The 20,752-nt window shown below is 35.9% G+C and overlaps 2 protein-coding genes across 7 annotated transcripts; both read left to right on the top strand.

Moving 5' to 3' along the window:
* Positions 1 to 1,067: 1,067 nt before the first annotated feature.
* Positions 1,068 to 16,265, top strand: LOC142545376 (histone-lysine N-methyltransferase ASHH3-like). Of its 5 annotated transcripts, none has more exons than XM_075652571.1 (15): positions 1,084 to 1,192; positions 2,308 to 2,362; positions 2,814 to 2,863; positions 3,014 to 3,140; positions 3,353 to 3,458; positions 3,968 to 4,067; positions 13,567 to 13,645; positions 13,736 to 13,907; positions 13,981 to 14,061; positions 14,155 to 14,305; positions 14,567 to 14,594; positions 14,708 to 14,798; positions 15,196 to 15,244; positions 15,317 to 15,432; positions 16,033 to 16,265. In XM_075652571.1, the coding sequence occupies exons 3-14, from the start codon at positions 2,849 to 2,851 to the stop codon at positions 15,386 to 15,388; spliced, it is 1,071 nt and encodes a 356-aa protein (XP_075508686.1). In that variant the 5' UTR covers positions 1,084 to 1,192; positions 2,308 to 2,362; positions 2,814 to 2,848; the 3' UTR covers positions 15,389 to 15,432; positions 16,033 to 16,265. The 5 variants fall into 5 exon arrangements, with proteins under 5 accessions (XP_075508658.1, XP_075508672.1, XP_075508686.1 ...); XM_075652563.1 differs by having other exon boundaries at positions 2,780 to 2,863; XM_075652543.1 differs by lacking the exon at positions 2,814 to 2,863 and having other exon boundaries at positions 1,068 to 1,192.
* Positions 16,266 to 16,889: 624 nt separating this feature from the next.
* Positions 16,890 to 20,072, top strand: LOC142545364 (uncharacterized). Of its 2 annotated transcripts, none has more exons than XM_075652532.1 (6): positions 16,890 to 17,144; positions 17,339 to 17,544; positions 18,371 to 18,451; positions 18,845 to 19,054; positions 19,418 to 19,495; positions 19,562 to 20,072. In XM_075652532.1, the coding sequence occupies exons 1-6, from the start codon at positions 17,030 to 17,032 to the stop codon at positions 19,817 to 19,819; spliced, it is 948 nt and encodes a 315-aa protein (XP_075508647.1). In that variant the 5' UTR covers positions 16,890 to 17,029; the 3' UTR covers positions 19,820 to 20,072. The 2 variants fall into 2 exon arrangements, with proteins under 2 accessions (XP_075508647.1, XP_075508639.1); XM_075652524.1 differs by having other exon boundaries at positions 16,891 to 17,144; positions 18,839 to 19,054; positions 19,562 to 20,067.
* The last annotated feature ends 680 nt before the right edge of the window (positions 20,073 to 20,752 follow it).

The raw sequence follows: 20,752 nt of genomic DNA, 5'->3' as shown, positions 1-20,752 counted from the left end.
TATAAAAGATATATCAAAGAAATTAAACAACAGAGGATTTTACCGAGATCCCATAGAATCATAAATTCATAAAAATCACCCATAAACGCCTTAAACGCCATTTCTCGGCTCAGCAGGCTGAAGGGCTACAACATGAATTTATTTTTCCTGGTTAAACTCGAACCTTGTGTTTACCATTTTCTGGTTCATCTTTTTATCTTATATTGTAACCAAAGACTCTTATATTACATTAAATTCTAAAAATTTAAATAGATATTTTATTATCTATATTATGGATTTTTTAAAATATAATTGTTTTATTATTGTAGTGTTTAATTATTTTGTGATTTTACTTTCGATATAACCATGATATCTCATAAATGACTCGGTGGCCCAATTAAATTGGCCCATCAGTTTATTAATTATTCAATTTATCACTTGGGTTCAAACCCACAAATCTTCCAAAAAATCCTATATGTAAGATATGTTCTATTTTTGTACTTAAGATATCTATCTGCCTTCCAGATAATATAGTCGGGTTGTTTTTTGATTTAGATGTTAGAGTGTTTACGACGAAAACTCTACTCATTCAACGTTTGTTTGTCATGTAGATGACAATTATAAATTTTTTTATTTACTGACTACTTAGACTCATTTACGAGCTAGTAAAATCTCACTACTCTAATGTTCATAATTTCGGTAATTACATTTTTTTACATCAATTTCAAATTTGTTGTGTTAATCTATATTATATATATTTACTACGTATCTATACTTTATTATACTTTACTATTGAACTTAAAGTTTATACACTAATAAATTTTGGTGTCATGATCCGTCATTTTATTCAATACCAATTTTATTCTTATTTGATTTAATATTATTTATTTTTAAAAAATCAATTATCGTAAATTTTATCAACAAACACAATAATAAAAAAACCAAATCCTATAAAAAAACAATCTATATAATTTTTTTATTTTAAATAAATATTTTAATTTTTTACAAAACTTTTTTTTCCCTTGCGTGCATCAAGTATATTTTATTCATGTTCATTTTTATGATATAAATTCTCCATGCCATAACAAGAGACCGTTAATTCTACATCTCCCATTACCAAATTCAAATAACCGTTCACTCTCTGCATCCTCCCACCTCTCTCCCACACCCAGTAAGTTTCGAAAACTCGCCGCCGTCATCTCGCCTCGCCACCGTGAGTCGGAAATTTTACTTATCGAATTTGATTTTATTCTCTCTTTTTTCTACTTATCTGGGTTTCTTAATTCACTTGCTGTTACGGCTTTCACCCAAGTTTAAACCCTAAACCCTAGAGTTTCTGCCGAAGCCTCAATGGACTATTTTGAAATGAGATCGAGAATATTTCTTTATCAAAATTGTTTCAGTCCTTTCTTATTTTCTGGGTTCTCTTTCCTCATTTTCTTCAATGGCATTGGCTAAAGATTTAAACCTCCAGAGTCCAGCCTCTAAATTGTATGTGGAGATTTTCAACTTTATTATGATACGTTAATAATTTGGCGTAAATTCAGAATTTGATTAATTTTTCCCATATTTTTAGCGGGTAATTTTCCCTTTTAGAGTGTGTTAATTCGAAATGTGATTGAAAATAGTGTTTTCTTCTATTTGTTCTTGATATTTGATCTTGTTCCTTGTAACTTTTAGGGTCTCTGGTCTGTGTAGATAGAGATGAAAGAAACTTTTGTTTTATCAACGATGGGGTTTTATGGTAATTTGTGCCATAATTAGTAGGACACTAGTCATTCTTTGTACATGGTTAAAGGATTCATCTGGATGATTCTTCCCTCAGTTTGTGGGATTGCTTCTTGTGTTGTTCACTGTCAAGATGGTATACGAATCTATTGATCTATTAGAATGTTTGTTAAACACTATATCTACTTGATCCTAAATATAGTTATTAAAAGCCTACAAGGTATGTGCCTAGGCTAAAGGCGGAACAAGGCTTAACCTTTGGGCCAAGAAACAGGACAAAGGTGCTGCACCTTGGTCGTAAAGCACACATTATACTGTGCCTTAAATCTCAATGCATGTTAATAATTGTGTATTCTGAGTGAAATTTAATGTAAATTTATATTTTCTTGGGATAAAATGTATCTGTTTATTTTTATTAAGCAGCTTATAAAACTTAATTCAAATGCTATGTAATTCAAATGCTATGATTACGACGCTTTTGTAATGAAAATGCTAATTGTTTGTTGTTAAAAATGTCAGAGGGACACTCTTTTGCTTGATGTGCCATTATGACACCTTTTATTTTCCCTTTGACATGGACATCATTTCTAACTTTTGCAGAGAATAATCATCTGCTATTAAGTCAGTGGTCAAGGCCATGCCTGCAATGAAAAAGGTCTGATTAGAGATCTTGCATTTGTTCTTCTCTCTTTACTGCAACTCTAATTTTTCGAATTTTTATAGGCCGATTTACTTGCAGTTGCATCACGTTGTATTAGTTTTGTAGTTTTCTTAGGCTGCTATATGGGCATCTACGGTGCAACTAATACTGTAGAATCAAGATATTGGGGCTGAAACGAGTTTGATTATTAGGAGAACTTATTTTTGCCTCTGACTATTTAACATTTTATTCAGAATTTTTCTCACATTTTCTGTACCATTGCTATTAGTCATTATTTGGTGTGGCTGTATTACTTCAATAATAATACGTACTGTGATAAGGAACAACCATTTAATCTGCGCTGTTTTTTTATGTGCTTGAATTCTTATTCGCCTTTCACGTCACATTTCGAACTCATCTATTGTCTTTCAGTGAAGTTATACTCAGTACATTTGATTTGCACCAGGCTGTGTTTTCCTCCCATATTCATTATTTTTATCCATGGAACTCATGCAGGTGTGATTTATTTTTTTGTATACTTGTGATTTAGAGATATTATATATTTAGAGTACAAATTTTTCCTATCTCGTACACACGCTCTCTATGTGATTGTTTGTGTGTGCTTGTATTCATTCTTATTTTCTTACTTTTAATTTCTGTAATCAGAATGCTGAATGCGTCGGATTTGAGCAAGTATTCAGTAAATTGGTGATGGAGATTGGAGGTCCAGTTGATTTTGAACTTCCTGAATGGTTAAATAAACGGAAACCAACATTCTCCTTTATCAGGCGTAGTATCCACGAGAAGTTTCTAATTTATTTTCTTAGTTCATGTTTGCAATAATATCTGATATTTAGAGTTCTTGCATAGGTTGGTATTTTTATTCACCTATAAAGTTGGTGCCTTTCATTTTCTATGGTTTGCTAAAACTTGCATTCATTGTTTTTAATATGATCCCCTTCTGCTATCATGGCTGCCATTTTTGTTGCTCTTAACTACATTTAGATGTTTACCTGACTAAGAAGATAAAAAGGCGGGATGATGGCATCTTTTGCTCATGCAGCTCAACTCCTGGATCTTCTGGTGTTTGTGGTAGAGATTGCCTCTGCGGGTAAGTACTGGGAAATGGGAAGTAGTCTTTTTCAATTTAAGATGGTGAAATGCGTTTTAGTAAGGGGCGTGAGATTTATGACTCAATCGATTCCGAGAATACTATACTCGCACCTTCCCTCGAGCAGTTGTTCGTCCATTTCCTTTTTTTGATATTGTTTATATGTCTATTATTTGTGAAGGATCAGTCTTTAATTGCATGTGCTCTCTTTTCATGCATTTTTTTCCGAACTCAAGAATGTCTCATGCTTTGAAAAAAAAATTGGATTTATTTTGACGGATATTTTTGTTTTTATAACATTTTTTCATTCAAGGGATTTCCTTAATAATTCCTGTTTATGCCCAGTGAATGTTAGTCCTCTGTTTTAGGAAATTTTTAATTATTCTCCTTGCTGCGTGATTTAATATTCTTGGTAAGTTGTTTGTGTTTTGATTGGTGCATAGAGTTTGCAAGTTCTCACATGGTATCAAGGAGTATCTGTGTCATGATCGGTATATTTTCTTTCACAGAATGCTAAGGTCTAGCTGCTCTTCAGGATGTAATTGTGGGAGCTCGTGTCTTAATAAGCCCTTTCATCAAAGGCCTGTGAAGAGGATGAAAAGTGTTCAGGTCATGCTTTTCTTTGATTATAACTAGAGAACCTGATGCATAGAAACGTTTTAGAGAAATTGTGAATCCTACTTCATTATTTATTCATTTTCTCATCACAATTTTCAGTGACTCGCTAGCTTTGCAGTTGTAGAGTTTAATAAAACCAAGAATATGTGCTAATACCATTGAGCTAAAAATGTTTATAACTTTTGGAGCTCAATATCGTTCTCAAGATTCTTGATACTTTCATGAATAACTACTTTGGGAGGACCACCAGTTGGTACTGCTTGTTACATATTTTTATTCCGTTTCCAATATTATGGCGAGGTACATTCATTGTGCATTTGATAATACACTGTGTTGGAGACAAGGTGTGCAACTAAGAGCGGAGGTTTAGGGGTTACAATTTTGATGGGAAGAACCTTTATTTTGCATGTATTTTCTTGAGAAATTTTTTTTGATAATTCAAGTGGACCATTTAAACATGCCCGATCTTCAACCTATACAATTGCTTACTTGAACTTTAGAGGTTTATTGCATTTTTTTGAGTTGGCACTACTACTCCACTTGCAACTCATGTTCCTTTCGAACTTCTCTCTTTACACACTTCTGCAATCTCTCATCTTCCAGGAAGAAACTCAGCCTTTTATCTTCAAACGGCATTTGTTTGCATCCTACTTGGTCTCTTCCTTTAAGTTGAATTCTATTTCTAATATAGGTGTTGAATGTCTCCAATTTATGCTTCTTTTTAGTTATTTTTGATACAATCCATGGTGATTCATTTTATGTTCACTTTATCAACAAGGGTTTGGAAAATATTTAGGCTACAAACTTGATTTGGTGTGTAGTGTACACCTTAAACACTAAATCTTGATTATGTTAGAAATTAAGTCTTAACAAGCTTCTCGCCTTATTTTATTCATGCATGGTTCAATTATTATTCTGTTTTTTATTTTTTTTCATAATTACCATTTAAAGAATTTATTGTATAAAATTTAAATCAGGTTTGATCATATTTTTCTGAGCATTCCTCTTTTGTCCAAAACGGTAACTATGCTGGCTGTCTCATTTACTGTTTGATGGCAAATAGTCTATTCTTTTATATGTGTTCTGTACTTCCTGAACACAAAATGTTTGTGCAATTGCTCGATAACATGTTTGCTGGCATGGAATTAGAATAAGGTAATCAAGATTCATGGAACATCAAGTCAATTTTAGACCATTTTTTCTCGTTACGCTCAATTGATTTTCCTAATCTTTGTTTTTTTGGGGCTATCTAGTGACAACTTTTAGTAATCATATTTAGGTTTTAGTTTATGAGATCAGACAAGGGATCGAGTTATGGGTCACATGAGTAGTTGATCGTTAAGATCAGTGAGGTGTTATTCTTTGGCATGTGGTGGCTGAATTGACACATCGTTTGTGTAGGTTCGTGGGTCGGGGCTGGTTAAGAAGAGAACTCCACGACCTTGCACACTATATGTTTGAGAAGGAAATTCAAGTTGTTCTTTATTCCATCTAAATACAACCAAATGCCTATCCAAAATATTCAAAAAGCGAAAAATAAAACCACCAAAGGATATCACATGTGGGATAAGCCTTATTTATTTAAAAAATCCCTAACTGAAAGTAAGAAATAAAATCTGAAGCCCTATCTAATTTGAAGCACCCTTCTTCAACCTTCTGTGTGTGAATCTGTTGTAGACCACCATATCTTTATTCTGCGGGCTGGCAGTAGAGGCATTGGTGGTGTTGTTGAATGGAGCCCGTAACATCACTTCCTCCTCGAACACGAAGGACGGGTATTGAGACGCAAAACTGGACGCACCTCTCTATAGAGATGGTTGAGTGACACCAAGGCGAGGGCCCCGGAACTTCTTGAGACAAGACACAAGGAACATTGGCTGAAGACAAGAGTATGAAGGCTGCTCGAGCTTATAGGCAGCCATTGTGCAAAGTTTTAAAATTCGCTGGGCGTTAGTCGGGCACCAGACCAGTGCCTAACGTTTAGGCTGGAACTAGGCACCGCTTGTCGGATTCCACGGTATCAACGTAATAAGATGAATTTTGGTGTGTTAGGGCAAGCGACCAAATCACATTTTTTGTTGGATTTTGGTTTATCGCCTATAAAAAATTATTATGCATTTTTAAGGAAAATTGGTTTTAAATCCCCAAACCCAAACTTATCTTTATCCTAACTCTCCTACACCTAAAAATCTTTGCCCAAACTCCCTAAAAAGTTTAAAGTTGGCAAAAATACCCCGGTTTTAGAACCTATACATCTTTATGGGGTTATGCTTAGCCTTGATGTACTAAATTTCAAAAACAGAGAAGATCTCATAGATGACTGAACATCTGCTATGAGAATCGCTGCAAGAACACTTGATCTCAACAGAGAAGGATTCATTTAACTTTTAGAAATGAGTCTTATGGGATCAGTTAAAATTGCTTGAGACATGACTTCATTAGAAACAAAAGAATCAGTCCTAGCAGGAGAATCTCTTAGTGAGATAACTGAAAAAATGGCTACCCTATTTAAAGCACATTTTATAGGGGTAAATTATTTTATCAGTAAAGATACAGAGAAGAGGAAGAAATATACTCAAGCTCTGTATAGCCTTGAATTACATGACATATGTTTAGTGGATGAATATATTATGTTATTAACTAAATATAGATGGAATTTAGGGATCGAAGAAAATATAGCTATGCAGCTTTTCTTCGCCAAAATGCCAAGTCCTTGGAGAGAAATACTTATAAGGGAATATGTCCCTGGCAATCTAGATACGTTGGCACGAAGAGCTTCTTTTCTCAAAGGAAAATTGGCAGAATGGTGCCATATGACAACATTACAAAAGAATTACAAACGCTTAAGGGGTATCATTAAAAAAAACTCCTTTGTGTTGTAAAGAAAATGATTTTCCAACAATTATTGGAAGTAAACTACAAAGACAGAAAAGGAAGAATTTTAGATCTCAACCTTAAGCCAGAAGTGGAAGAAGCTCTTGGAAACCAAGAACAGTATGGTCTAGACAGAAAGTCAGATCTTACAAATCTGGACAAAGAAGTGGACCATTAAGAAGTAGGATATCATCTCAAGCATCGAGTACATCTCGCAGCACAGGGAGAAGAGAACACCTACAAAGAACTTTTAGAAGAGCTCACACTCGAGCTAATGAAAGTTTTAAGGATTGTAATTGCTGGGCATGTGGAGCAAGATGTCATATTTCGAGCAACTGTCCAGAAAATGAAAAAAGAGGAATAAAATGCTTCGATCCAACCCCGGATATTGAAGAAGCAATTTATTACAAAGATCTTATTCAAGTATACCTGTTTGAGGATATTGCCTCAGACGAAAGTATATATGAAGAAGAAAAAGTTTTAAGTCAGGAAGAATCTGATGGAACTGAATCGGAATCTGACTGAAGACGGGGTGTTTCGACACGAGACATATGATGTTTTGTGTGGTTTCTTTAGTTAGACAACAATATCCAATAACATGGTCCAAAGGATCCTGAGAGAAAATCTTAGTCTTCAGAGATATCAGAGATTTTCTCAGAGATTTTCTGCAGGACATGTAAAAAAGTTATTAGGAAGTCTAGGCCTAAGAAACAGAAAGCATCATCTAATCTATAAAGTTTCAGAAGGGAAATGACAATTCCAATGGAACTTACAGGAAATAGAATGGAAATGCAACTAATTTCTTCTGAAGAGATTAAGGAGGAATTACAAAAACTCAAGATAGAAGTAGCGCGGACCATGTCCTGGATTAATATTGGAGCAATCCAAATTATAATAAAAGCTACTTTCAAAGAAGGAATAGATTCACCCATTGATATTGCTATATGCGACAAAAGAATGGGGAACCTTCAAGACTCAGTACTGGGAATTATCTCAGGAAATCTATGCGCATGAGAAATTGTAGGAGTAATCTATCCGAGAATTGCCTACATTTTGGCAGATCGAGATTTCAGTCGAGCCTTGACATTACATCAGAATTTCAAGGAAAAAAGACTGATGAAAGTAAGTAATAGACAATATTCTATTACCTATCAAATTTCATATGCTCTATCTAGTACACATCATTCAGAATTGTTTATCAGAAATGAGTTCATTGAAATACCTGAGATATTTGGAAAAGTTGCTCATACAATTTATCCAGAAAGAGTTGAGTTTCTTTTAATACAGGAAACAAATATCCAAACACAAGACAAACCGATTCTACAGAGGAATCAAAGTCTTCGATTGGAATCAAGAAGACTATCTTTTCAAGGGGATATAATTACAAGTTACAGGTGGGGAAAAACACCTGTCCAAGAAACCCAACAGGAACCAAAAAGCTTTTCCACAATTAGGAAAGCTTAGATGCCTAGAAGGGTGGAAGGAAATAGAAATAGTATTTGATATTACGAAACAAAGAAATCAATTTCCTTGTAATACCATATACTATTTAGAACAACCTATGATAGGAACTTACCAATCAATGATCAATATCGGAGAATTGGAAGTTCATATCAAAGGATTTCCAGGGAAAGAACCAGATCGATTGGTTCTTGGACTAGAGTTTCTCGAGGAACACAAACCTTGGAAACGTCTAGAATATGGAATGAAGTTTATGGCCGAAGATAGGATGTGGAAAATCCAATGACCACAAGCCCATTCTCGATATACATTATAGTCGGGATGTTATACGAACAATACAAAGCAGAATATTTTGCTGCTTATATTGATTCAGGAGCGGGAATCTGTACAACAAAAAGATGAGTTTTCTGAATAATGTGGAAGAAGAATTACCAAAAATTGCTGGAAGAGATTTCTCTATAAGAATCTTAATCTTATGTAAGGGGATTAAGATGACCGAAATCGTAATCGGAGGTGCGGGACAAACGCCTTGGTATAAGGTAAAAACACCACCGATTTATTTTCATGATATATGAGCTGACATTCTGTTAGGAAATAATTTCCTACAAATGTTTAAGTCGTATACGCAAGAAAATGAGACTAGACGATTAGTGTTCACAACACCTTGTGATCACAAAATCATAGTTCAGCGATTAAGAGAGGCATTTTACAGAAAATTGCCAATTCAATTTCGCAGCAAGCGTGGTGATGAAGGAAAACTTCTAAACCCAAAAATGAAGGATTCTAGACGGTTTGGAGAAACAATGCTTCAACTAAGAGCAGATAAAGAGCTCCAACCAGCAGAAATAGAATGCCTCAAAATAGCTCAACATCAGAATGAAGTAGGGTTTGAATCAAAGGTATCATTAGAGGACGTCAAGAAAAGGATCAAAGAAAATTACAATGAAGATCGATCCCTTGGCATGATGAGATAAAAATCAACTCAAAGCTTGTCTTAAAATTAAGGAAGGTAAATAGTATGAATTTGTCCGTTGCAAACCTATCCCAATGAACATAATGGATCAAAGGGATATGCAGATTATAATCAAGGAACATTTGGACCTTGATTTAATCAAAGTATGAATTTCACCATACAGTAGTCCTGAGTTTCTGGTAAGAAATCATGGTGAAATAAAAAGGAACAAACCATATTAGTTATTAATTATTAAGAAATGAATAAGATTCTGGAAAGTGCATCTGCTGTTACATTAGATTTTTCAGATTTATAGTCCACCTGGAAATCATATCCCCAGGAGTTTGCTGATCCAGCGCTGCTGCGGGGACGTATTGACACATTGTTCAAGCTGAAAGTTGAGGCTATGGTGGTCCATACGAACGATAAAGGGATGACCCCATAAATAAGCATGCCAATGACGAAAATCTTTGGCCAAACCAATGAGTTCTTTTTCGTAGGCGGGCAGATTCTTGTGTTGTGGGGCAAGTCCATGGCTAAAAAAAATAATTGGGCGACCATTTTGTTGGAGCACCACGCCCAGCCCGACATCTGAGGCATCGCTTTCGATGATAAAAAAGCAACGAGAAATCGGCGAGAGCCAACACCGATGTTGATGTGAGAGCTTCTTTATAAGTGTTGTTGCCTGCAAGTCCCAAACTGTCTTGGGATATGGCTAATTGGTAATAACGGACACTTTCCCATCATCAACCGAAACACCATTTTGTGAAATAGAATGGCCAAGATCTTAGACTGTTTCAGAAATAATTGCTGCTCCATGACGGTCGAGAGGACCAGTCGGAGGTGGTGCAGATGTCCATCCCAAGAGGTAGTGAATTAAAATATCATCAAAGAAAACCAAGACAACTTCTGTAAGAAATATTTGAAACTAGAGTTCATTAGAGCCTGGAAAGTGGATGGGACGTTTGTTGAGCCCAAAAGGCATGACTACGTATTCAAAGTGCCCATGGTATGTAGTGAAAGCAGTCAAGGGAACACTATCATCGTCCATCAAAATCTGATGGTAACCAGCCCTCAGATTCAGTTTTGATAGGTAAAGAGAACCGTGCAACTCGTCCAGCAATTCGTCAATAACCGGGAACGGCAATTTGTCCTTTGATCGTCTTGGATTCAAGGAGCTATAATTGACACAGAAGCAGCATGTGTTGTCTGATTTTTTAACCAGCAGGATTGGTGAAGAGTAGGAGAGGCACTATGGCGGACGATTCTCTCAGCAAGGATTTCAGAACATTCGTTCAATTTGATCTTTCTATCCATTAGGTAACGGTAGGGTAATTGGGTTTGTTCCCTGCTCCAGGACTATTCTATGGCAGAATTGTCGCGATGGTGGCAAGACAGAGGGACCGGCAAAAGTAGGAGCGAACGGATCTAGTAGACATTGAAGGATGGCGCTGCTGATCATCAAGTAAAAGAGTAGTCAAGAAATTGCATGTTAAAGGAGACCCATTGTGCAGTCCTTTGAGGTTAACGTAAAGGCCCTCGTGAGGGAATGACATTGTCATTGTGGTGAAATCCCAGTAAATGACACCAAGAGTTCAGAGCCAATTTAATCCTGGAACTGCCCCCAAGCTGCCCAATTTGAGAAGGAAGAGATCCATGCTGAACGTAAAATCACTCATGCGAATTAGAACACCGGGGCAGACCCCGCACATTGTAAATTCAGTCATCATCGACTCAGACATTAAGTGTAGAGCATGGTTGAGGTCGTAAATCTATTTGTCGATGAAGAGGTGTCCAAGAAACAGTGAGTGATTCCCGAATCAGTCAAGATCAGAAAAGACGAGTGATTGATTTCCGCAAGACCTTGCATGATTTGAATATTACGAGAAGCCGAGATGGCATGCAGGGAGATTTCTGGGTTCTCGGTGACTGGATCTAGATTGTCAATAGGTGGGTCATCACAGCCTTCCAACCAAAAGAGTTTCTTGCATTTGTTGATGGTGTTAGAATCGGTTAATATGAGTGAAATGTTTAGAAGGGGGTTGAATAAACAATTCAGCTTTTGGAAATCTTTTTCAAACCCGTTCTATCTCAAGGATAGGAATTCACTAAAAAACTTTGATCAATTACAATGAAATGTTATAACCCACTTCAGTTGGACTTAAACAATGCCAAACTGAAACTCCTAGCCTTTCTTTTTATTTATCAGTTGATAACTGAATAGCTCGAAAGAGTAGCCTGAATGCTACAAATATATCAATGAAGTATTTGCGATTTACCTTAATAGAAACTAGAAAGTAAATCGCAACTGACTGATTGTTTTCGTTGTTATTGTAGTTCGTGATTGTTCACACTGGTTTCACCCCTTTCACAACTGAACTCATCAGCTATATATAATCTTCGATTCTAACGGTCACATTGAATGCATTTAATGATCCATGTAGATGACTTTTTCTGACAGAGGTACGATGTATCATACAGTTATGTTTCTTCTGTTCTGCTTTGGTAGGACTGTCAGTTTGTCTGCTGAGGTTCAAATTGCAACTGATCAGGAGTCAAACTGGTCGACTAATCAGTTCATCTGGTCTATATCAATTCTAACTGATATCCTTTCAGTTTGAACACATCGGTTCAGTTTTCGGTTATGCTATACCAGTTCCGCGAATAACACATTTAGTTCTTCAAATCTAGTGTCGGTCAGTTCGTCAATCTTCAATTCATCAGTTTGAGACTTTATTAATTCCTTTGAGAACTTTAGTTTGTTTTCTTCAGTTCTACTTGGTCCATTAAGTTTGATAAGTCTCCTTCAGTTCAGTTGCGTTCTTTCAGTTCAGTTATAGGTTCTGTTCAGGTATTCTGATCGGTTTCTGGTCAGTTTATCGAACTCTGAAACTTATAAATTCCAACAGATGGGGTGCATATGCTTCATCGCAATTAAAGCACAACCTATAGAGGCGGTGTTCCTCCATTTCAGTCCTATTTAAGAGCTTGAAAAATTGCTGCCGAGGGTTGGGTGAAGAGTTGGGGCGCAGAATCTCACTGCAGGAAGGGCCATCCATCCCTTCATACAATCGGGCAAGGCACATAGCATTGGTCAAAGTGGCTTGTTGGTGGATTGAAATACCCATAGCAATGTAGTCTTGAAGCCCAAGAAGGAAAAGTTGGATTTCTATTTGATTGTCAAGGGATCCACGCGCGCCAGCAAATTTTCAAAGCGGTGTTGATATTCATCGATTGTGCCGGATTGACGAAGTTTGGACAATGCACCCAAGTGGTTGCAACTGAGTGGAGGGCCAAAGCGGGTCGGCACTGTTGTTTAAAATCATCCCATGTGAGATTAGGACAGTCGGTAGTAAGTTTCAAGAACCAAAGTTGGGCATCGCCATCTAATAACTGCTCGCAGTGGGTGATTCAACTGAGTGGATCCGCGTTGCCTTTGAATCACGGATGGTCCAACCTCGTGGGTTTGGTGAAACAATTTTGGTCTCCCCTTTCACCACTAGAACGCAGTCCTGTAGCTAGCGAGTCCATAGAGTCATGACTATCATTATTGCTTCCGCCAGGAGCAGAATGTTCCGTGGAAACCTGGAAAGAAAGTTCGTCCAGGCATGCTGTCAACACTTCTTTGTCGGCTTTGTATAACACGATAAACTCGGACAGCTATTTTTGCACAGCTTGGAAATCTGCCGTAACCCGTCTCTGATACCAAAATGTTCACATGAGTGGTTGATTGTTAAGATCAGTGATGGTGTTCTTCTTTGGTGCGTCGGCCAAATTTACCTATCTTTTTGTGTATGTTTGTGGGTAGGGGCGGGGCTCGTTGAGAACGGAACCCCACGATCTTGCTCACTATCGTGTTTGAGAAGAAAATTCAAATTGTTCTTTGTTCCATCAGATTGCCAAATAAATACAACCAAAGTCCTATCCAAAATATTCAAAAAGCTAAAGATAAAACCACCAAAGGATTATCACATGTGGGATAAACCTCGTTTATTTGAAAAATCCCTAACTGGAGTTAAGAAATAAAATCTGAAGCCCTATCTAATTTGAAGCACCCTTCTTGAACCTTCCGTGTGTGAATCTGTTGTAGACCACCATATCTTTATTCTGCGGGCTGGCGGTAGGGAGATTGGGCTAGTGTTGTTGCATAGCCCATAACATGATGCTTTATTCTGTTATTGATTTAATGTGCTTTCATGACAGACTGAGAAATGTGGAATGGGCATTGTGGCTGAAGAAGATATCAATCAAGGGGAGTTTGTGATAGAATATGTTGGAGAAGGTTAAACCATTTGTTGTTCTAGTTTATCTTTTATAGAAATTCTGAATATGAATGTAGTTGATCTTTTTTGCAATATGTTTTGCCTTGCAGTTATTGATGATAAAACATGTGAGGAAAGATTATGGAAAATGAAACACCGTGGAGAAACAAATTTCTATCTGTGTGAAATCAATCGAGACATGGTGATTGATGCCACATACAAGGGAAACAAGTCAAGATACATAAATCATAGTTGCTGTCCCAATACCGAAATGCAGAAATGGTTGGACTGATTTTTCTTGTTTTAACTCTAATTTGCATGTCTTTGTAACTTCTTTCACAACTTTCTATGTCAGGATGATTGATGGTGAAACAAGAATTGGTATATTTGCTACAAGTGATATTAAAATGGGCGAGCATCTGACCTATGACTATCAGTATGAGCTTACCCTCTATATTCCCTGAGCTTATTGGACTATGAGTCTCTCAGAACGCTTAATGTCGATATTCAAGTCTAACAAGTATAGCAGGTTTGTGCAATTTGGTGCAGATCAAGATTGCCACTGTGGTGCAGCAGACTGCCGGCGAAAACTGGGTGTTAAACCAAATAGAACAAAAATGACTTCTTCAGATGCCGCATTTAAAATAGTGGCATGTCAAGTGGCTGGAAACTCTCCTAAGGTGAAAACAGTTGTATCATACGAATTTGCTTGTTTTCCTTGTTTTTATATTATACTCCTTCATAACTATAATTTGTATTTTGGTAATGCTTAATTTGTTTTTTTCATGGTGCAATTAAGAGAGAGGGTATTGGTGTTTAATTTTGTGTTTTAAAAAGACACAAACACAACTTTATATATTCTCTTCTTCGATTCTCTTATTTAATTTGTCCTGAATAATTTATTAAGTGGGGACATTGTTTTTGTATCAATTTTTTTGTAGGTGTATTCAAATGAGGTTCCGGATGTAGGTGGGCTTATCTACTCAGTTTCTTATCTATCTTTTTAATGCATAATTTTCAAGAATGGAAGTTTGTGAGGTGCATTTGGGTATAATGTTGGTTGCTATTTGTTTCTTTTTCAGGAGGTTTACTTAATACTTCCTCTCAGACAAGGAAAAGGCACCGTAATTGCATCGGCTCAGTTATAAAAATATTTAATTTTTCTGATAAAAGGTGCGAGTTATTCCATTGTATCAGGCATTTTTTCGTCGAATAGAGTTCTGTGTGTCTCTTCTGCTGAAGTATTCTTTATTTTTTCATTGATCTCATGTGGGTGCTTATAACTCTGCACATCCCTATTTTTGAATGGTCTCGAGTATATTTAAGAGGCCGAACTTAATTCAGCATCCTATAATTTTAGTGTATATGGTGAAAATAACTATTTGATACGTGGGGAATAGTCATTTTTGGTGAGAGTACAATTTAGACAAAATCATTTTAGTCCAGTGCCAATGGAAAAATGCCTCCCATGTACTCTCCGAATGATAGCTCTTAGTAAGCTCTGCTTTCTGTTCTTTTCACTTCTCCTGTGTTCTTAATGTTTCTGCTAACTCATTTTCATCTTTATCAGGTCATTTGGGATAATAAGACGTTTTGATAACACCACGAGAAAACATCTGGTGAGGCAGGAATGTTCTAGTAATATATTTTTTACAAAAGTTCTTTGCAAATTTACTCATTTTTGTTTACAGATCGTTTTCGAAGATGGAAATTCCGAGTTCCTGGACTTAACCAAAGAAGAATGGGAATTTTGTAAATGCTGAATGTACTTGTTTGGTAACTCAAAATTTCACTCCTTGTTACAAAGGTACTCTAATGTTTTATGATTTTGTCTCCTTACGTACCAGTATCACGTTCATAGCCGGTGAACTTTAGGGTATGCTTGAATTAATGGATTTGAAGACATTAATTTAAATTTATGATTCCAAATCTATTTAACTGTTTGGATGAATTTATGTTGGATGAATATTTCAAATCCATCAGTTCATTGATTTATGTAGATTTAATGGTAATTGTGATGAATTTGAAATATATCCCAGATGATTTGTCATACCGAATCCATTCTTCAAATCCTTCCCACCAAATCGAATTCTTTCGTCCAAGTACGACCTTAGTGATGTAGAACTGAAATAAAAGGAGAAACAAAGTAGAGTGTCATTCATTGTTTTGCATGGTTTAAAATTTCAGCACTCCCCTCTGAAGAACCAAGATGTGTGTGCTTTTACTAACTTTGTAAAGAGTTTTCTGCTTGCATCTTTTTCCATTATACTAAATTTCTATGAGTCATAGTCGAGATCGCCGAATTTCTTATTCCGTGCACTGTGTATCCAAGCTGCCTGTTTTTTTTCTGCAATGCATTTTTACTTTTTGCAAAGAGTTTGAGTCTATTTTTCTTTGTTTGTTGCAGGTGTAACAGAGCTGGTATAATGTAAATGACCATGCCTTTGTTCAAACAATTACACACAAGATATATACATTTTAAAGTTCTAACTCTGCTCTGTATTATTGTCAGAAGTGTAACATTAGTAGAGAATGTGTACGAATTCAAAAATGTAATGAACTTCTTAACAGGAGATGAATTTATTAGGAATACTGATAACGCTTATTTCTATTTGATAAGTGTATCTTAATTTGTCTGTGTCAACTCCCTGACTATTTTTTTTTAGATGTTCTTTTTAGATGTTCTTACACTTGACACTGTCTTACAAATTTTATTTGGTAAATTCTCTTATTTGAACTCAAATTTGTGTTAGAGCTTAAATTTAATCGGGCTGGCTAATGTCTGAATCACATCGAGTTTTATAAAGTAAAAAATTGTATTAAACTTCTCCCAACAAGGAAAGTTATGAGTTTGAACCTGATTAAAACATAAAGTCCCCACCAATAATAATATAATAATTTTCAAAAAAGATTATAAGTTTGTATCTGTTGATTTTTTTTGAAAGAAACTACTTTCATTTGATTTTTAATATCTTCAAAAATATATTAAAATTCATGGATAATTTATGACCTATTAAACACCAAAATAAAATTTCGAATATGATTAAAAAAATAGCAAATTTCTTCCGTCAATTTTTTTCCCAAAATAAATTTAAATATTATCTTTTGGTTTACGGATAAAAAAAACAAAAATTATGTTTTCTTAATAAATAAAATTTAGTGTATACTATTGGTTGAAACATGTGTAAAAATTAACAATAAATTTAAGACCTAGAGACTTTAGGTAATGATTATTTTTATTTAGTTGGAAAATTGAAAAATGATTTGTAATTATTGTTGGAACAAACCGGTTGCCAATGCCCACCCCTCTCCCGCCAAATTCCCTGGAAATTTCCCTCTTCGCGTCTAGGGTTTGAAAGAACCAAAAATTCCAGGTAAACATCTGCAATATAGAGCGAGTAGAAATGTCGGCGCTCAGCTGGAGACATCACACACTCATACAAGCACTACTCTCGCGCGGCCCAATCAAGGAGGATGATTTTCGCTCCATCTTCTCTCACGTCAGCGGGAAATCCTCAGGTTTGTATAATTGCTTCTATAAGTGCTGGTGTTGCTGAAGCTTGTTTTGATTGCCTTGATTTGGTGGGGATTTGTGTGATTGTGTAATTTCGTTGGTAAAAACTATACTTTATCAAATGGTTTTGCGATTGTTATATGTTCCGTATCGAGAACGCGCTGTTTAAGTCTTCTGTGTGTCATATGTTGTTTTGCAGGTACACAGAAGCAGCAGCAGCAGCTATTTAATGAATATCTTCGAAAAATAAATGCGGAATTAAACTATGTTCAGTTTGAGTTGCGAGCATGCAGAAACCAATATGATGGAAATGTTTACTATGGAGTTGTAAATAGTGTTTCAGATGATCAGTCCAAACTAGGAACAAAGTACACTGTGCCTCAGATTACTTTTTACAAAAGCATTGTAAGCTTCTTTTCTATGCCTGCCTGAGCATCTTTCTCTAGGATTAAATAAATAAAATAATTATAATAATTATAGAAAAAATGAGAATTGTCTTCCTTTGTCTTATTTTTATGTTCAACAGTGAGCATAAATCTTGTTTTACCACAATGAAACAAAACAAATGGTGAAATAAAGTAGATAATGGTTAGAGGGAAAAAATAAGGAGCTATTATCTGTTTTTTCCTTTTGATGAGTTCCATTTTTTATAAGTCGCTTTTGCATGTCATCTGAATTTAATTTAGTCAATAGAGTATTGTTAATGTGAATGGTTTTGTTTGTAACACATTTGTCTCTCTTTCCTTGTTGCTGGAGGAGTTCAATTATCTGTGCAATATTAACTCCCATGCGTCACAATATAGGAATTTCATTTTTATTGGAGTAGGTAAAATATTTTCAGTCTGTCTCGCAAGGTGTTGTCAAATAACTGAGGCGGACATTTCCTCGTTGTTTCACTGAGTGGATGAAGTCGTTTGCTACAGGTTTTGGGTAATTGGATGATATGTATTATTTAAACTTCTAAATCAATATTTAGCTTAGGTACTTTCTAATCTTGTGATTTAAGGTTCAGAAGCCGAAGAATGCTGCTGATCTTTGATAGAAATACTGCAAGGTCATTGTCTCGATGAGAGTGTGTTTTTCAACATATTTGATGTGAATGAATATTATAGCTTTTGTGTACAATGTACCACTCTTTACCTACAAAATGGTTCGAGTCTTTTTACATCAATGATGATTTTTCTTTGCGCTTTATGGTTAGTGATTACTTTGTGGTTGATATTCATTTTAGGTCGAAGCTATTATCCAAGATGCAGAAGCCACTGGAAGCATTTCCAATATTGATGCTCTGAACACACGGTTGGAGACGCAGGTTGCTTGACTTCTTTGTAACCCACTATTTATTGCGGAAAGATATTTTATTTGTGTATTCGTAACTTGTTCGGGCAACCCATTTGGATATGCATACTAATAGAATTTGGTCCCTAGGTATCGGACATGAAATTGGCGCTCTTTTGGTTTCATTTATGCAATATGTGATAGAGAAAAGAAGCAATTAATTGGGGTCGATATTACCTTGTACTTCGTTAAAACAGTTGCTAGTCTCTGTACTATTTGGAACTTCTGTTCTTTGGATTGCTGGATTCACAGAGTCGCTGCCCTTCATTTTCTTGTCTCTATAATCAGTTCTTGCACCGGTCTGTTTTATTTGGAACTTTTGTTTTTTGAATTGATGATTCATGGAGTTACTGATTCATAGTCACAGGGGGGTGCGGTCCAGATCCCTCCTGCCTTGAAGAATTTCTCTCTGTCACAAAAGGAAAAAACTCTGGAACAATTGGCGAAGGATCAGTGGCTTTGTTCCACAGCGGAAGGAAAAATTGGTCTCGGAGTAAGATCCTTTCTCGATCTTCGAAGCTGGTTCCGGAGTAATGAGGTTCCTGCATGTGAAGTTTGTAATGAAGCTGCGGTTAAGGTTTGTGTGTCCTGCTGAACTTTATTATTATTTAATATGTATATTCATGCTGCTATTTGACAAAGCTTTGAACCATAAAAACCACCAAATTAACTACTTGTGCTAAACTTCCGCAACAGTAGCATTTGCAGTCTAGCTGATTTATTTTCTGTATTTACATTTATCAAACTAAAAATTGCCTATTACATTATCCACTAGAGGTCTTAACGTGATATTTGAACCCACTTTTATTAGTTTTTTATTACATAATTATTCCACGATTTATATTCCCATTGACCTGTGCGTTAGACTTCTCAAATTCATTCTTTTGATTAGATACATGATGACATCAGAAAACTATTTGTGTCCTATCATTTTGAGCAGGCTGAACTCTGTCCGAATGAAGCTTGTAATGTCCGACTGCATCAATACTGCCTGCAAAAGAAATTCTCACAACAAAGGGTACTATTCACCTGCCATGGTTCCTTTGAAATTCACTGTTTTTATATAATTGTCTATGAAATGCAGATCGAAAAAGTATGCCCGGGTTGTGGTACAAAATGGCCTGGCTTTATCTCCAAATCAGAATCTGTAGAAGAAGATGATCTTCCTCATGTTACCTCTCAGAACTTACAGCATTCTGAATCTTCCACGAGAAAGAGGAGTCGAAGAGCCCACCTAGAAGCCGATGCTGATGTCATAGGTTCCAGTTCTTGTCAAACCGTCTCAGGTCTTTCTGACACGAAGAGGATGACTCGAAGGTCTGCCCGACTAAGTGCCAGTTAACACATGACACCTCCAGGCTATTTTCTGATTGCATGCCTTCATTTTTTGGAGAAACAATTTGGAGTTAGGTTTGGATTGCTGCATTGCCGGGTATCCGTGTTCAAGTTTGTGGGCTTAGTTTGAAATGTGTTTCAACTGTTTGCTGTAGATAACTATGAATTTTATGTTGGTCAAACGTGCCAGTTATCTAAGAGTATTGGTGTTTTTATCGTATAACTAAATTTATTGATAAAAAGTAGATGCACACATTATTATGATATTGTACAACATTTAAAAGTATCAGTCAGGTAAGATATATGGGGATCCATGAAGTGTGTGAAATCATTTGTCGAAATCATAAATCCGACTATTTTCATGTAAGAATACAAGTTTAAAAGAATTAGATTATGCGGGGATGACTAAACAAAAGCCAATTGGAGCATGAGAACTTATTGCGATATTTATTGATCACTATCGCTCATTCGGGATTTCACTGTACTTGGATAGTGTTTGTAAATACTTAAAAAGTAATTATGGATTTTTTTTTACAGAGTTTTGCAAATTTGAATAGGAAACGTCCATAATAATTTTTTTTAATCATTTGTAAATACTATCTCAACATTTTCAAGAGAATAGATTTCATGCTATTTGCATAATTCAAAGCACATTGTGTAAAGGATGCGAGCTCCTAAAGTGCTCAAAGAGACAGCTGGCTGAGTCGGCAACGCCACCTGATTTCAAATCCATTACAGCTATCTGGCCATTTTTAACTTGAACTTCAGTCTTTTCTTACCCGCGTTAGTTAAGGAAGAACGTGCCACACAGGTACAATGCTTGAAACACACTGAGAACGAGCACATTGTGTTAAGGATGTGAGCTCCTAAAGTGCTCGAAGAGATAGCTGAGCCGGCAACGCTGCCTGATTTTGAATCCATTACAGCTATCTGGTCATTG

The sequence above is a fragment of the Primulina tabacum genome, chromosome 1 (genome assembly GCF_025594145.1).
Source record: "Primulina tabacum isolate GXHZ01 chromosome 1, ASM2559414v2, whole genome shotgun sequence".
In the NCBI taxonomy this organism is placed as follows: domain Eukaryota; kingdom Viridiplantae; phylum Streptophyta; class Magnoliopsida; order Lamiales; family Gesneriaceae; genus Primulina; species Primulina tabacum.
The sequence above is the reverse complement of the archived record's forward strand: the minus strand, read 5'-3'. Positions and strand labels throughout refer to the sequence as shown.

Coding starts and splice junctions, on each gene's coding strand:
- LOC142545376 (XM_075652543.1), top strand. Junction 4,068..13,566: donor AGAGGATGAAAAGTGTTCAG/GTCATGCTTTTC, acceptor CTTTCATGACAG/ACTGAGAAATGTGGAATGGG. Junction 14,306..14,566: donor TGGCTGGAAACTCTCCTAAG/GTGAAAACAGTT, acceptor ATTTTTTTGTAG/GTGTATTCAAATGAGGTTCC.
- LOC142545364 (XM_075652524.1), top strand. CDS start 17,030: ATGTCGGCGCTCAGCTGGAGACATCACACACTCATACAAGCACTACTC. Junction 17,145..17,338: donor CGTCAGCGGGAAATCCTCAG/GTTTGTATAATT, acceptor GTTGTTTTGCAG/GTACACAGAAGCAGCAGCAG. Junction 19,496..19,561: donor AGAAATTCTCACAACAAAGG/GTACTATTCACC, acceptor TATGAAATGCAG/ATCGAAAAAGTATGCCCGGG.